General features: G+C 37.8%; 1 protein-coding gene across 5 annotated transcripts in view; it reads right to left on the reverse strand.

The window, feature by feature from the left end:
• Positions 1-1,172: 1,172 nt before the first annotated feature.
• Positions 1,173-15,957, reverse strand: part of GNE (glucosamine (UDP-N-acetyl)-2-epimerase/N-acetylmannosamine kinase) — a 34,463-nt gene continuing 19,678 nt past the window's right edge. For 4 of the 5 annotated variants that reach the window (XM_056324596.1, XM_056324599.1, XM_056324595.1 and 1 more), the window contains exons 4-12: positions 15,757-15,909; positions 15,080-15,292; positions 14,220-14,307; positions 12,925-13,135; positions 9,610-9,739; positions 6,261-6,482; positions 5,090-5,272; positions 4,303-4,419; positions 1,173-3,606 (exon numbers count right to left, since the gene is read on the reverse strand). In XM_056324596.1, the coding sequence (XP_056180571.1) occupies positions 3,371-3,606; positions 4,303-4,419; positions 5,090-5,272; positions 6,261-6,482; positions 9,610-9,739; positions 12,925-13,135; positions 14,220-14,307; positions 15,080-15,292; positions 15,757-15,909 (1,553 nt within the window). In that variant the 3' untranslated portion in view covers positions 1,173-3,370. The remainder of the gene's footprint in view (positions 3,607-4,302; positions 4,420-5,089; positions 5,273-6,260; positions 6,483-9,609; positions 9,740-12,924; positions 13,136-14,219; positions 14,308-15,079; positions 15,293-15,756; positions 15,910-15,957) is intronic. The other variant, XM_056324597.1, reaches the window with a different exon arrangement.

Below are 15,957 nucleotides of genomic sequence, written 5' to 3' on the forward strand. Positions count from 1 at the left end.
ATGTATAGTCTAGGTGTTTGATGCTTACTAATGTCTGTGAACTCTCCACAGCCTTTGAAAGGGACCTAGCGAGCAATTTCACGGGTGCAGATGGAATCAAGAGTATAAACACTGCACCTTACTGTCAGTGCTGTCAAGTTTGTCTCACAAAACGTTTCCTCCATTGGTAGTATGTCCAGGTTTGACAATTTTGCTATACTTAAATGGAGGAAAAGAACACCAGAAGGCTGAGGCATTTGTTAATTCTGAGTGTCTGGATGGCAGGTCAAAGACTCAGAATACCAAAAAAACTAAACCTGCTGCTCAGGATACCAAAAAGAAATTCCAAACCTTGATGCTGTACTGGTTAGCTATGTGGTTTGCAAAGCACCAGCAGCGATCTGTAAAGCTGGCTAGCTCATGGTCCTAAGTCCTGGCTGGTTGGGTTCTATGCTTAGGCAGAGCTGCCAAGAACAAAGCAGTCTTTTTCTACCAGAGGCAAGGCTCAGGCACTGGTAGAGGTGTTACATTTGTTACATGAATTATAAACTACAGCAGGAAGAACTCCAGTTTTAAGTGACTTTCCAACCTTTTGGAACTCTGCTGTTTAAGTACTGCTGGTACTTGCTCATGCAATGCTCATTATAAACATGCATGTCCATGAGGGGTCTCCTCATGATGAAGCTTTTGAGTGTCATGTGCAGTTCTGCCTAGAGGGCTGGGCAGGGGCATTCCTGGTAAGGCTTTAGCAGTTAGGATACTACATGCACTTCCCAAAGACAACACAAAATCAAACCTCTTCCTACATCTGGTAGTATTAGCAGATGCTACCAGTGCAGGTAATGAGAATGCACTGCTTCTTTAGGCTCTGAGGTGCTGTTAACAGCTGGGGAGAGAGAGCTCAGCTGTTGTCTTGTGCTTTTGCTCCCCTTCTTCCCTCCCAGTAATAGATAAAAATGCTGATTTGCCCTCACTGGAGCCCATGACTTTCAAGGCGTGGGCTGCTGTAAAGGACATGGGACTAGCATTAAGTAATGAGATAGCAGGGTACTGCAGGTATCCTGTGAACATCTGATGTTCACTCCCCCTGGGATTGGGTACAGCTGGGAGCTAGTGACCACAAAACCTCTGGTCCACAGCAAAGCAGAGCTTTCTGAACCGGGGAGGAAGGAGAAATAAAAAAAAATAATCACTATGTATTAAATACAATTTTTTTTATTCTTTCTGATATTACAAACCCACAAACTTCTCAGGGAAAACTGTAAGGATTTCTGTATGTCTTGCACATACGCAGCAAATTCTTGTCCAGTTGACAGAAAAAATATTTTCAAGCATTTTAAGAACCATTTTCTTAACAGGAATAAACATGAAAAGGTGTTTACAGTAGAACTTTTCAAGTATGTTTTAGTCTTTCATGCTTTCTCTATGCCTGCATCCTCCCTTCAGCTGCTAAAAAAAGAATAAAAATATGTATCTGGAGTCTGAAGACATTAAAAATATAGAGCTTCAGCAAGTCCAGAAGGCAAAGCCTGGTCCCACTTTTAGACAGGCATTCCTCGTGATGCTAGAGGATTGAGAGATCAAACGACAGGGCTCTTCTCTGTTAGAGCCTCGATACTGTTACTCCTGACCTAAGCAACTATCACTGTAGAGCAAAGCCAAATTCTCCTTGACCTGCTCATGGAACTACCGCTTTGGTACTGGTCAGCAGCAATCGCCAAGTAAACCAAGACACATAGGAAAAGGAACCCCTGGTGACATAAAGCCTACTATGGCTTTGGAAATATTTGTTCTTAACCATTTGCTGATTCTGAGAAAAACTACAGTATAGAGACTGCACAGTTATTCCTGGAGACATCAAGAAAGAGATCTGGTGGGCTTTCTGAAATCTGCTCTGAAGATGCGAGTTCTCAGTAAGCAATCCTTGTGAAGAGAGGATGAGGTGAAGGCAACTTGTGTAGATTATATCTCAGAATTAGCCTGTAGAGTGGTATGTTATACTAACAGGTATTCAGTCCAAGATTATTGTACAGCAGAGTGCACTGGTTGCAGAAGCTTGTTTCACTTTGGCTGGAGAAGTTAAAGAGTAGGGAAACAGCCCCTTTATTCCCCTGTACTAGTACATTACTGGGCTTCTGAGAACATAATCAGTGGCTGAGTTAGATGTCAAAATAGGCCATTAAGTACAGGACAGAAGATTGTCTTGTGACTGTCCCTCCACACATACCTTTTTCTGGGATATCCAGTCAGTTAGATGGGTCTGTTTTTCAGTTTCTGCTTTTGTCAGGTAGTTATTACTACAGTATATTGAAAGTGTACTAAAAAGCAGCTGGATAAAGACAGAGCTATGTATCAAGAAGGACTACATAACACAGGCAAGCTTTCATTAGTATTTGACATTATTCACTCCCAGGCTTCTGAATGTCTTGAAAGTGAGGATGGGGCTTAGATTTGACTTTCCATCCTCAGGGCTGATGGTGAATGCAGGACAAGAACAGTGTACCTGCAACCACCAGAACTGCTGAGAAGATGGCACTATGTCACCCTGCAGTGGAAGGGTTTTCTTGAAAGGTAGAGTCTTTATGATTAGATGTGCCACATGGCTGAACTTCAGCTAACTGGCTACCCCCTCTGCTAATTTGGCAAAGTAGTAGACTTAAGTCCCTTGATAAAACCTCAAGCAACAAAACTCAAACAATTTATTGTTGGCCACAGCCGGAAGACAAAAGATGCTCACTGCTACACTTGTCAGTTTGGACTGCTCTGCAGGGTATAAGCTCACTAGACCACACTGTTTTTCCTTCATACGCAGAGCTTCTAAAATGGGACTCTGCCCTATAAAGATGGTGGAGGCAGTTACTTTTTACATTAAGTCCTTCATGAACCACAGTTTCTAGAGGCAGCCTTTTGGACGAGACAAATTCCCTTGTTTCCACCCACTGAAATTACTACCTGCTACTGGTGATTACAACATAGTTTGTGGATGGAAGCCTGGAAACTGAAAAGCTGGTTACATTGTAGATTTCTCATTTCACATAGGTGGGAAATGAGATATGGATCCCCAAGTGCTAGATATAATTTGACACACCATACACACATTCCCCACCATACATCAAGATACACTCATAAATAAATTCAACTACACTTAAAGCAACATACGGGCTTACCAACAGAGGTCATTAAAAACCAGCATTGCACAGTAGTTCCTATGAAGCCAGATGAAATTTAGGAAAAATACAAAAAGATAATACCTCAATTAAGAAATTGAAATAGTCACTATTTAGAACACTACTCTGATTCAGTAGCTGCTCTCAAAGAAAAATTTTGGGCAAAGTATTCCCTCCACCCATTAGGAATTTGAATAGTCCATTTCTAGAATGCTTCCAGGTACCTAGTATATTCTACGTGTAGTATAATCCAGTACCAGGCTAGCAGCTCCAAGAAGAGCAGGATCTGCTAGATTTGAGACCACCACATCCACAGTTTTAACAGAGGACAGAGCCTGTCGATTTATCACATCTTTGACAGCATTAACATAGTGGCTAGCTAGAACTCCAGAAAGGATGACAAGAGAGGGGTTCATGGTGTGCAGAATGTTCACAACTCCAAGGCCTAATGCTGTTCCAGCTGAAAAGATAAAGTAAAAAGAAATTAAGTAGAATACTTGAAGCAGTCCAGGTATTAGTAGTTGAAATCAGGTCTGTTAACAGCAAATGACACATCAGGGAAGTGTTCTATTCCATATAGCAGGCAGTTTTATGTTATCAGACAATGTGAGTTTGCCATTATTTTGTCTTTCAAAAGTGAAAGAAAAAAAAGGCAATTTTAGTGCACAATAATGCATTATTCAATGATACAGATGCAGAAGACACAGCAATGCATTACCATGCTTGTAAGTTATGACCTTCATGCTATCAGCTATGTATGAGGAAAAGGACTATGTTTAAAGCTACTAAACCAGTAAGATATCCCATGTAAAGTAATATGTAAAATTGCCTTTCTTGCTCAAACTAGCCATTCACTTGCCTACAATGGAATGTCCCCAATTTTTCCAATATGAGAATGCTGAGAGCTCACTTTTTTAAATTGATCTTTGCAGAAGCTTTTAATCCTCTCTTTTATTGCAACAGAGACTTCTAGTACACACTTCTGCTTGCGTTTCCTCCAACATGTATTTTTAACGTTTCATTACCATTATTAATTTTTATAGAGAGAGGTCCTCAATATGTAGAGTTCTGCTTGTAGTGTTACAGTGCATTACCATTTCTGTATCCCCAAAAATACAATCATGAGAGTGTTCCACCCTTTGGGATGTGTTCTCACCTGTTCTGAGAATGCTGTCTGCTTTTGTGTTCCCAAGTTTAGCTGCCTGAATGAGATGTGCAGCGCTAACAACTTCCTCCTTCTTCATTGACATTCCTTCTACTAAAAGCAGATCCTCTGTTTGAAGAGAAGACAAGAGAAAAACATGTTGATGTGGTAAGTCAAGAAAAGGAAGGTGACAAACAGGCTGTTAAGATCTTTACACCTCTTTTACTTGCACACTGAAGCCTGGATCCTGAGAAATCTGTCCAACCCTGAGTTTAGCCAACGTGGGCATATCGGTATTATTCAGGGGACTACTTGTAGAAGCAGGTCATCAAACTGGAACAGGTATAGTATAGTATGGTAATTCACTAGTCTTGTGGGCCTGAAAAGTTAATAAAATAAAAAAAAAAAAATGTTCTCAAACTTCTCTAAGACTGAGAAGCTATTGCTGAAAGACAATCACTGTGAAACCAAACCTCATAGAATACCTGTCCAGTTGCCTTACAGCATGCTTAAAAAGGAAAGACTGAACTCTACTACTTGCTTCTGTTAATTGTGAGATCAGTGGTTCTGCATGCAGATTGCCTGGGTATTGTCATCACTGAAAGAGACTTGTACTATGCAGGTTCTGGCAGCTCCTGTGTTGACCATACAAAGGAATCCTACCTGGCTGGCTGTACACCTGTTCTTGTTTCCTCCTAGAAAAAGACGGCAGGTCTATTTTTCTTAATGTCATCTTTGCAAATTTCTTCCTATACTGCAATTTAGTAATCATGTTTTCAAAAATAAAGTACATAGATACCGTCATGCAGTTTCTTAGCTTCTCTCTGTAATGCTATTCCAGAGGCATATGCTTCTATACATCCTTGGCTACCACACAGGCACTCTGGCCCATCTAAAGATACAACAATATGCCCAAGCTCAGCAGCGCAGAAAGAACTGCCATGGATTAATTCGTGTTGATGAACAATTCCACCTCCAATTCCTGCAAAGATAGGAAAACTTCTATGATTAAAAAAACCCCAAAAAACCGAACATAAAATACAGTATTTAAAGGTCTCAGTTCTGCAGGACATTGACATTTGCTTATTCTAATAGAAACAAGATAAAATATGTCCATCAGTAGTCTATACTGGAAAACCAAAAATTACTGGTTATTAAAGGACTCTTCTCTGTTTGACACACCTAATAAGCTCCCTCCTATTCATATCTATATCAAAATTGTATATAACGCTTCTCCTTTCTTAAAAAGCCTATGGATGGTACTAAACTACTATGACAGATCTTTTAAACTTGTGAGTCTTGCTCTTTATGCACAGAACTAACCTTTCAAGTGGCCTTAAAATTCTGCATCTTAGAGGAGATGTTTTAATGCTGTATATGAATAGTTAAGCCTGTGTGCTGAAAAGTCAGGACACTTACCTGCAATCCTCTGCTGCTGCTTCCCAAACCCTGGGTGGGGATTCAACAGCTAGTTATTACTGTCACCTTCCAAAGGACAATATAGTTAACAAATGAGGAAAGTTACCCCACATTTGCATCTGAGATGCAAGAAGTATCATCTCTTATACTCATTTTGCTTAACTGTGGTACATATCCTGATTTGACTTTTTATTTCTGTAGCTGGAACAGAATTAAGCTATAAAGCTGAAAAAAGCAAAATTATTCCATCTGAAGTTGCTTGTATTTTCCTTATTTTGAAAAAAATGGTTTGCCTGCATAACTGTATCAGCAGGATTTCTTCTATCAAGAAACTTACACTATGCAAAACATTTCATTTGCCCAAATAAATTTAAAAGTATCTTAAAAGAAACAAATAAATGTAGTGGCAACAGGATTTTTGGTTTAAGAACCTAATATATGAGGGTTTTCCACGCACAGTGGTGGTGTTTACGCTTTTAAGATCAGCTGAGCCTCTGAGTGATGGTGCTGGAATTTAGACTTTGGGTTTCATTGAGCTGTAACATACCCACCTGTACCAGTAATGAGTGTTACAAAATTTTCTATTCCTTTTCCATGCCCAAATTTCCTCTCTGCTAGAGCAGCACAGTTTCCGTCATTGTCCACCCAGACTGGCAGGTGCAGAGCATCAGATATTGGACTTCTGAGATCCACAGAGCTCCACTCCTGAATGAGTTTTGTAGAGTGTAGTACAATTCCTTCTCGGGGGTTTACCCGTCCACCTGTGGAAATACCTAAGTCCAAAAAATACAGAAGAGAAAAACCAAAACTAGATCTGTGTAATACTTCAAGTAAAGATCTGTTTTTCTCTTTGCAATGACAAGTACTTTTATTTCGAATACTAGGTTTTGAAGCGAGCGTGAAAGTAAAAATTTCTAAGTATTACTGGCAGTGCAATTTCTGACATGTAAAGATAATTCATAGAACTCCATGGCTCTACTGACAATGTACCCAGTAACTTAAGACTAACTAGATGGGTAATAGTTACTGTCAGTCAGACAGTTAATGTTCCTACTTCAGGCAAGATAGCATCAAATCACTTAATACTTGTGTTTCTTTTTAGTCAGGTATGAAAAATATAAAATAGCAAACTGTACAAAATAAATTGTTCAAGCCCTGGGACAGCAGAAGTGTCCTGAAACCTGCTGTGACTCTCAAGACTTAGAATGACTGAAAATAGTCACTGGGCTTTGAGAAGTGATTTCTACCTAAAAATAGTATTTTGCAGAAAAATCAAGACTGTGTTCAGAGACTTGTATACTAAACAGCACAATGGCTAATAACAGGCAGTATTAGCCAAACCAGTTTTCTCTAGCTGGAGAGGCTTCCAAAGTTCATGGACTCTGTCAGGACCTTTGAAAAGTAGGCCATTTTATTATTGAGGTATTTAGCTCTAGACAACAAGTTATAACATTTTATCTATTATTCTTGTACAGAGATTATATAATTGTGTCACTTATCTAAAGATGTTCAGAAAAAAAAAAAAGTCGCAGGGTTAACACTATAATAATAAGCAGCCACAAAAGCTACAAGACAAGCAGCTCAATTGAACATTAGAGCTGTAAACCCCCTGAAAATCTCACTTTGTAAGGAATGAATAATCTGAGAACCTGTCAGCAAGTATCTAATGGAAATGATATTCCCAGTTTCAATCTGTGAATGTCTCCCTAGGATTTTAAGAACCAGATGTTTATTACAACAAAACCTTACTTAACATTTGGTTGCTAACTCAGCAATAGCTTAGTAAAATATCTACTTTTTCTTAATTACTTAATTTACTTAATTCTGTAATTGATGTGACTATGGGAATCAGCAGGAGCTATCTCTTCATCCTCTTTTCTCTACTAGCTGCTCCAGAAAGATAACTTAAATACTGCCTAATAGTAAGTAATAAATAGATAGCTCCCAAAAGTATCTCTATGCGACATTTGTGTAGATCTGGATCTCCTTTGGTTTAAAATTGGTGTTTTGTAAAAGTGAAAAAAAAATATGTCAGTAGCAGCTGCTAGTTTTCTTTGGGCCTGATGGTCTTTACTTTTCCCTCATTTTCATAAATCTGTTTTTAATATAAATGCTTTGTTTTGAGTGAAAAAAAACCCAACAAAACCAACAAAATTCAAACTAACTGCAGAACTGCTGCAACCTAGATTTACCTGATCAAAACAAAAAGATTTTTTGAAAATTATGTTTGCTTTTGGGGTGGGGGTTTGTTTGGAAAAAAAAACCCAACCCAACAGTCCTACTTTTTAATCACTTTGCAAACCTGTTTTGTGTAAGTGGGCGTTCTTCAGCTGCAGTTATGGTCATGCAGCTAGTATTTTGAGTGCTGACAGCAGTTTATAGGACTAAAAGGAGAACATTTTTTGTCATTGCTTTCTGTTAGTAGCTATTTCTCCTTACTCAGTTCCAGTGCTTATTACTTTTACCCTTACCTATGACAGCTGGAAGAAGGCCACTGTTCCTGATAAAAATTCCAGGATTAAGTCCAGTCCTTCTGCTCAGTCTTGCAAAAATTTCTCGCAAGTTATAGGAACTCTTCATCTTATGATTATTAGCCTTAAGGAAATGACTAGAATCTAATACATTAATTATTCCCACAAGAATTTTTATGTCATTCTCTAAAGTGACCTTTCAATTTCAGCTAGTATTCTGACTCAAACTGTAAGTCTGAATGAGGCAAAGAGCAGCTAACAAAAATAGCCAGGTAATAAATTTCTTAGTAGCACAACTTCTCCTCATTACTCAGTAATTGAACAGTAAGCAATCAGTCACAGAAGGAAGGGGGCTCAAGAATAAATATGAATGTAATTCTTGTAAAATGACAAACAAAAGAGAAGTTTTCCCCATATATAAATCTCACTAAACCAGTTTATGGTTTCATTATCCTAATAAACGTAGCTGACTGTAAACAGTTCTTAGGTAATTGCAATAGTGACTACTGCAGAATTTACCATCTTCTCCGTGAGATTTAGAATTTGGACACCATAAAATAATCAGGGTAGTTAGGTCATGTGTATTACCCAACAGACAGTCTGAAAATTTGATTTGAAGGTCCGACATATTTCTTGTTATGGCTTTGTGTACTTAACATTGTTTTGAAAAATACTTTCAAAAAAGAAGTTAAAATTAACTTTTCTTCATACTGTGTGATTCAAGCAAGTTTTAGTCTGGAGCAAGCTTCTTTTGGAGCATTTCTCAGGTGAAGTGAGGATTTTACATCCTCCTTATAAATCCAGGACATATTAATTGTCACCTTCATAAATAATGTCTAAGACCAAAGCTCCCACTCATCATTACAGTGAAGTCCTGTCTGGTGTAAACACACAGTTTAACTTGGGACTCTACTACAGCGTAAGTAAACTGGAAATAAGTAAAAAGGCTGCTTTTGTCTCAGTCAGCTGCACATTTGATCCAATGTTCTAGCCTTTTTAGTCTGCCCTACTGTAACTGAGAATTCTGCTGCACAGTTGATCCTGGCCGTAAAGAAAGGTTTACAGACAGTAGAGGAAACCTGACTAAGCTGCCTTTGTTTCAGCTTCAATATACACTGAACATCCAACTCACAATTCTGAGAGGAGCTTCGAAATCCACAAAAATCTATACAACACACATCTTAGATATAGTTTACATATTAGAAACTTAGCAGATTGCTTTCATGGCCGTTACAGACTGGGGCAACTTCAGTCTTTATAGTCAGCTTCTTATTTTCAGACATTTAAAAAAGTTTTTGTGTCAAGAATACAATTTAAAGAGCTTAAAATACACAAGATCTGTTTGAGAAAGGTGTTTTAAATTAATCAGCAGTGATTTCATTTCGTGTTGAAAAACTGAGATGAAAAGACAGAGTATTTGTTAACTTACCTACTCCCAAAATTCTGCAGTTCACATTTACTGCCTCCGACGCAGCCTCTACACACATCTTTAGAATTAAGTCTAGTCTGTCTTCATAAGTTTTAGGGTTGAGCTGGGTATACTTCTTAACTATTTCACCCTAGAAATTAAAAACAACAAAACATGCCCCACAGAAAAGTACTTCATGATCAAGTTTTTCTTCAATTTAAACTACAGGCCAGTTTAAAAATGGAGTCGTAACTTCTGTCTTTAAAAAAACCCACACAGATGCATGCCTTAGATTTTGTTTCTACAGGCTGATCTGTGCAAGATTACTGACAACTCTGAGGGACAAGTTTGCAAGATTAGGCATTATGTTCTGCTTCTGTAATCAACCTCTCATCTGAAATAAAAGACATATTTTAAGGAATATGGGGATTGTGTAAGGAAGTATCACAGGAGCTAGTGCAACTGTTGTTTGGAATAAACCATGACATATCAATGCACTTGAGCTCAATACTTAAGTGTTAAATTAAGAGTAGCAATTTCAAAAAAGGACAGAAAACCCACAGTGCTGTAAGAATAAAATGTTTCCTATTTGACTACAAGGAAGATTTGCACGGTGTCACAGACACTGCTGTTTTGCAAAATTTACAGTCTTTTCAGAAATAACTTTTCTTCTAAGCAATTGTACTTCTGAGTCACTTTAAATAGTTATAGAGTACCATTTACTGTGATGTATGTTGTATAGGGGAGGGACAGTTCAGGAGGAAGGGATTATTTTCAACCCTAGGAGTCATGCAGTGGTAATGAAGGCAATTTTTAATGCACCTGAACCTGTGGGTACTATGGAAATAATCTTAATGTAATGTTAATATTGCAGGATTAAGCTAGGACACAGTAGAAGATATGCTGCTTTGCAATGTTATTCTCCCTATTATGTCCCGTGTATTCTACAGTAAGTGAACAGCATCATATTAATACAGCCAAGCAAAAAGGAGTTACAAAGACAGTCTACATGCAACATGGCTGAGTCATTGTTGCCAAAATAACAGAAAATTCCACGACTTCAGTGGTCTGAGTATTAGATCCCACCACCTCAGCAACTGAGTTTGGGGATTTTTATAGTTTCCTCTTCACTTTTGGTTTGGAGAGGGAGGGGAATCAGAGGAAGTTACTTTGGAAGACAAGGCTTCAGCAAACATTATCAGAAGACACAACAGCTTTTGTAAGAAGCTTCTGAAAACTCACTTTCTTCATAAAAAGAAAACTAAAATCTAAACCTTCAATTCTGCCATTTCCTGTTACATGCTTAAATCTGTTGTGTAAGTTTTATTATGAAAGTCTGATCCTTTTCATTCTGATTTGCTAACATTTCAATTTTGATAAATGCCACCTCAAGCTACACTCTGAAAAATGGACAAGATTTTTTTTTTAATTAATTTTTTTTCCAGGCTGAGTTGGCAGAAAATGTAGTATCAATTTTACCGCTGAAGACTTATACTTTTAAAGGTTGTCCTTAAGGCATTAAAAATATCTGTAAGACATCTCCTTTTAAATGAATACAAACATTCTGGGCCATTTACATAGTCCTTTATCTTTCTGCAGGCAACCTGCTTTTCTTTCTGGGTAACTATGTCTAACTGATCTAGTTATATGAAAGTATGCAGTGTTAGTAGTAGGAATAATTATCCAGCACTGTTGGGAATAAAAGCCAAAGACTTCTCAACATGAACTGTATTCACATCTTTAAAGTGCTGCAACGTTCAGGATTTTTGTGGGGTTCTGCCCCCTACGCCCCCTGTGAACAGGAGGAAGGTAAGTAAGTGAGCTAAAATTTCTCAGTCCTAACTATCCTTTCATTTATCAACCCGGATAACAATTATTTCAAATATTTTTACACCATCAACAAGTAATTTTTTATCCTATAAACTTGAAGCTTACAAGTTTGAATAGAAATTCTGTGGGTTTTTTTTTTCATTGATCTGGATGATCAGCTGATGGTCATGGGTGTATATACCTGCGTCACTGTAAGATTCCTTTGCAATTGCTCTGGCACACTGTTGATACTGATACCATTCTGGTAGCCTCACTTGCTGTTTTAAGACATCAGGTTTTGTTATGTCTGCCATGCAGGAACTTCCATCTAAGTTAGCTGTCAAACATTTGTAATATGTTGTCTGTGACTGGCAGAGCTATGCAAGCAATGCATACTTGTTAGTGCTAAGACACAGGCAAAGCAAAGCTTCCTGCTGTGCCATTACCAGAGAAATGGGTTGAGAACCTTCTAAGGATGGAGACCATTAAATCAAACAGTATCCCTAAACATGAACATCCCTGCGTACAGCCTTTACAAGGCTGTAACTTCAAGACTATTTCAAGTGGGTTATTTAGAGGAAGAGAGGCACTGCAGACTCAAAACTCACTCAGTCTTTAAAGTGTCTGTGAGTTCTAGTGTATGTATCATATTCTGTTTATTCCAAGTGATGGTCTTAAACCATCAAGCACCTCTTTTCAGTCACCAAAGAACAAAGTCAACTCAAAACCAAAAAAAACACAAACCAAAACCCTGATAGGAATTTTAGAAGATCATCAAGCAACTCAAATCCACAATCCTTTTCTAGTACATTTTTAACCTGTTCCTGTTACTTTGGCAATGAAGACACGATACTCTTCCAAGACTATCTATTCCAGTCTTCTCTTACATTGACTGCTAAGGTGGATGAAAAGAAAAACTTCAAAGTATTTTTCCCTTCCACTGTTTTAAGACTTTACTACTTGTTCATGCACAAATGAACCTGATTTTTCTCTTCATGGAAGAGGATTCTACGTATCTGAAGGTTGGGGTTTTTTTCCCCCCCAGTGAGTTTCCTCTCCAATTGGTCTACATCTCTGTGGTATGATTTCATTACAGTGAACACTGTTCAGCTAAGGCTCAGTACTGTCTTACTGATTATGCTTCTATGCAGAAAGGTACTAAGATTTTTTTATTACTGGCTGTTCCCTAGGTAGAAGAGATGTAAAATTCTGTATCCTGAACCCACGTACCATGAACCCACCATTCTCCCTCAGTGAATTCCTTTGCTAGATGCTGGTTGTTGCAAATGGGCTTTGCTAGTTTAAGAGTAGTCATAGATGAGCAAACCCGCATGCAAGTTGTATGAAGACTATGTAAGAGGTGTAACAAATGGGGGAAAATCTACTTTACCCCTCAACAGCAAAAGCTAGTGGGACTGCTTTGTTCTGGAGCTCTTTGCATCAGAAGCCCATATCCCCACTGTAGGAACAGAACCACAAAGCCCAATGGAGTTTACAGAATCTCTAAAAGCAAAACAGAGTATTTACCTTCATACTGACAATTGCTACTCGAAGATTTGTTCCGCCTAGATCCACAGCCAGAGCACTCTGTGTCTCTAGAATATGGTCAATATCTTGAGAGATATTATCTTTGACAGGAGGAAAACAGAATTTCTTTTGTAGTGGCTCTTTTAGGTCAATAGACTTAAGGAACTTCAAAATCCTTGGAACAGCATTACCATCTCCATATATTTTTGAGCTATAATATGAAAAAAAAAATCCATTTAATTGGAAAATAAACTGCAATCTATAAAGTTTTTTATATGACAGAGGGCTGTAACACTGTGTCATTACAAAATTAAGATATGGCTACTATAACAATACTGCAGCTCACACTACTCAAGTCTGTCATGGAATATGGTAGATAGTGTCAGTAGTTTGAAGATCCCACAACAGATTGTGCAAGTTTGGCATTAGCTCCATTTTGGAATATGAAACACATAACGTAGAAAATTCAAAAGCTAATAATGCAAAATAAAAAAAATTAGAAAGTTTAATGAAAGGACCTACATAATAAAGCTCTGAAATTACGTATATGCTGAAGTCCAGGTAAGATGTACTTATCACACATATGACAACTACTATAATATACTATACATTCATGTGAGTTTTCAACATACAAGTCTGGTTTTAAAATATCATACATGGCATCTGACATTTGATATTACAGAATTCAGTTTTATTACTCTATTGAGGTTCTTAAGAAATAGACTTTTGATTCTTCTCCTTAATTAAATATTTTATCTTGAAGTTTAAGAAAACTTATACACTAAAGAACTGTAGTGTAAGTTCTTTAGGAACTCAGCCTAAAGGCTGAGGAATAATGAAAAGCGTCTTGCTACAATCCTGCAGCTCCCCGGGAAGTACTCAGGACTCTGTGTATCATGCCTGATGTCAATTCAGCTATAAAGCAGTGTGTCCATCAGGCATGAGTCAGAGGTAGGCACACAGGATGTTCTCCCCCATGCTGCTCCTATGGAACAAGCGCTTTTAATCATGCTAGCAGTCTAAGCTAACATCAATTTTGTTCTCTTGAACTTCTGTTGGATATTAAATTACTAGTTATATCAAGATATTACTAGTAACATTTTGCTTTACAAATCTGCATACTGGACATTGTACTATGACTCTGAATGAGGTATATGGAATAAAAAATAATTTGTAACCTCAGATTATTGCATTAAAAGCACTCTAGTCAAATATGATGAACTATCTCAGGACTAAACGCATTTTACTCTACTGCTTTAGCATCCCCTCCAATGAAGGGAGATGAATGTACTTACCATGGATACTGTTTACCAAACTGCAGCTGTAGAGCATGCAGAATCTTATCTTGCGTATCAGCATCACGAACATGTAGAACATTTTCACCTAGATGACAGAAGTTAACATAATAGGGCAGGTCAGCTCCTCAGATTATGTTAGGGGATAAGAACTATTTTAGAAATGAAGAAACAGTTATTTTTGTTTCCTCTGAGGGGGAAAGACTCCAGCCAGATTGACATTGTGCTTTATCAATTATATGCCTCCCCTCACTGCTGTTAAAGCCAAGGTGGCTTCCTACGATAACGCTGTCATGCATTGCAGAACACTAGAGAGTAGAATATTAGCCTTCAACAGAATTCTGCTATTAAATTAAAAATGCACAAATGAGAACACAGAGTAAATGACTGTTTGTGTCATATCTGCATGTCCATGAAATACAGTTACTTCCTGAAGTGGTGAAGAGTCCGTATATTTTAATTATTAATCTCCAATCGATTATTTCATAATATAAATAATTAAATATACAAATATAACTATTTGATAATTAAATTAATTATTAATTAAAATATTTTAATGCATGTCAAATATCAAACTAGCTATAAAGGGAAACAGTTGCCTATTTTGCTAAATGGAACCCACTGCAAACGGAGATATATTTTAACTTGTTTGTAGATAAAATCCTCATTATCTTATGTAAAACACACAAGCAGCACTAACATGATACAGGAAAAGCCAGCGAAGCTTTAAAACGTGTCTAAAATTATGTTGCATTGATACTGCAAGACAGCCTCTGTCAAACATTCATTTGATTTTATCCTGTGGAAGAAAAAAAATTTTAGAACCATAAGGAAGTTGAAGTAGTTAAGTAAACATGTACCTGTTTCTCTTCCTGTCTGACGTGTCCCCAGGTTAATAACAGGTGTACCAAATGCTCCTACCTCTCTGACACCACAACTGCTGTTACCAATCATACAACCAGCATGAGCCACTAGCTGTATGAACTGGTCGAACGGGACGTGCTTTACTGCCCGAAAATTGGGATGATGTTCAATGCCCTTCTTCCTCATCACCCGAACCATCTCTTTGCTTCCTATAGAAAAACAAGAGGTCGAATGAATGATTCAAGTTCTTTTGTTAAACTGAAAGTCCAAACGTGCAAAGGAGCTAACAGTTGTTCACTGACTTGCCAGCTCTGAGTTGGTTTTGTTCTCTTTCTATTCTCAGTGTGAGTTGCAGAGCTGGGCATGTAAGCCCAAGTTTGATCCCCAAATCCACTGCAAAAATCTTTTCATAGTCTTTAGTTAATTTAAGAGGCACTAATATTGCTTTTACATGTCACATAGTTTCCCTTCATCTTCCTCCCCACACTGAAAAGCTTAAATATTCTCCAGCAATACAAACGTGGAGCTGCAAGAGATGTGCACATGATGCTGAGACCATCCAGCTATTTCCATCTGGCTGGAGGTTCTCAGATCAAAGCACTCCATATGAACCAATGTATGCTTTAAAGACAATCTGTTATGTGTCCCTCTGTCATAAAGGTATTTCACTCACCTGCATCCACATTAGGGAACAGAACAAGCGTTCTCTTGTTGAAGGAGATGAGTGCATCTAGTGTCAGCTCAAACATCTTTATGGAATGTTTAATATCTGTGGTTACAGGGTGTTGCAAAGCAACTATATAATCTCTGGTTTTGACATCTTCACCTGTCCAAATGGAGCCCAAGAGAAGTTCTTTTATTGTCATAGAATAGT

The sequence above is a fragment of the Falco biarmicus genome, chromosome Z, assembly GCF_023638135.1.
Source record: "Falco biarmicus isolate bFalBia1 chromosome Z, bFalBia1.pri, whole genome shotgun sequence".
Classification (NCBI taxonomy): Eukaryota; Metazoa; Chordata; class Aves; order Falconiformes; family Falconidae; genus Falco; species Falco biarmicus.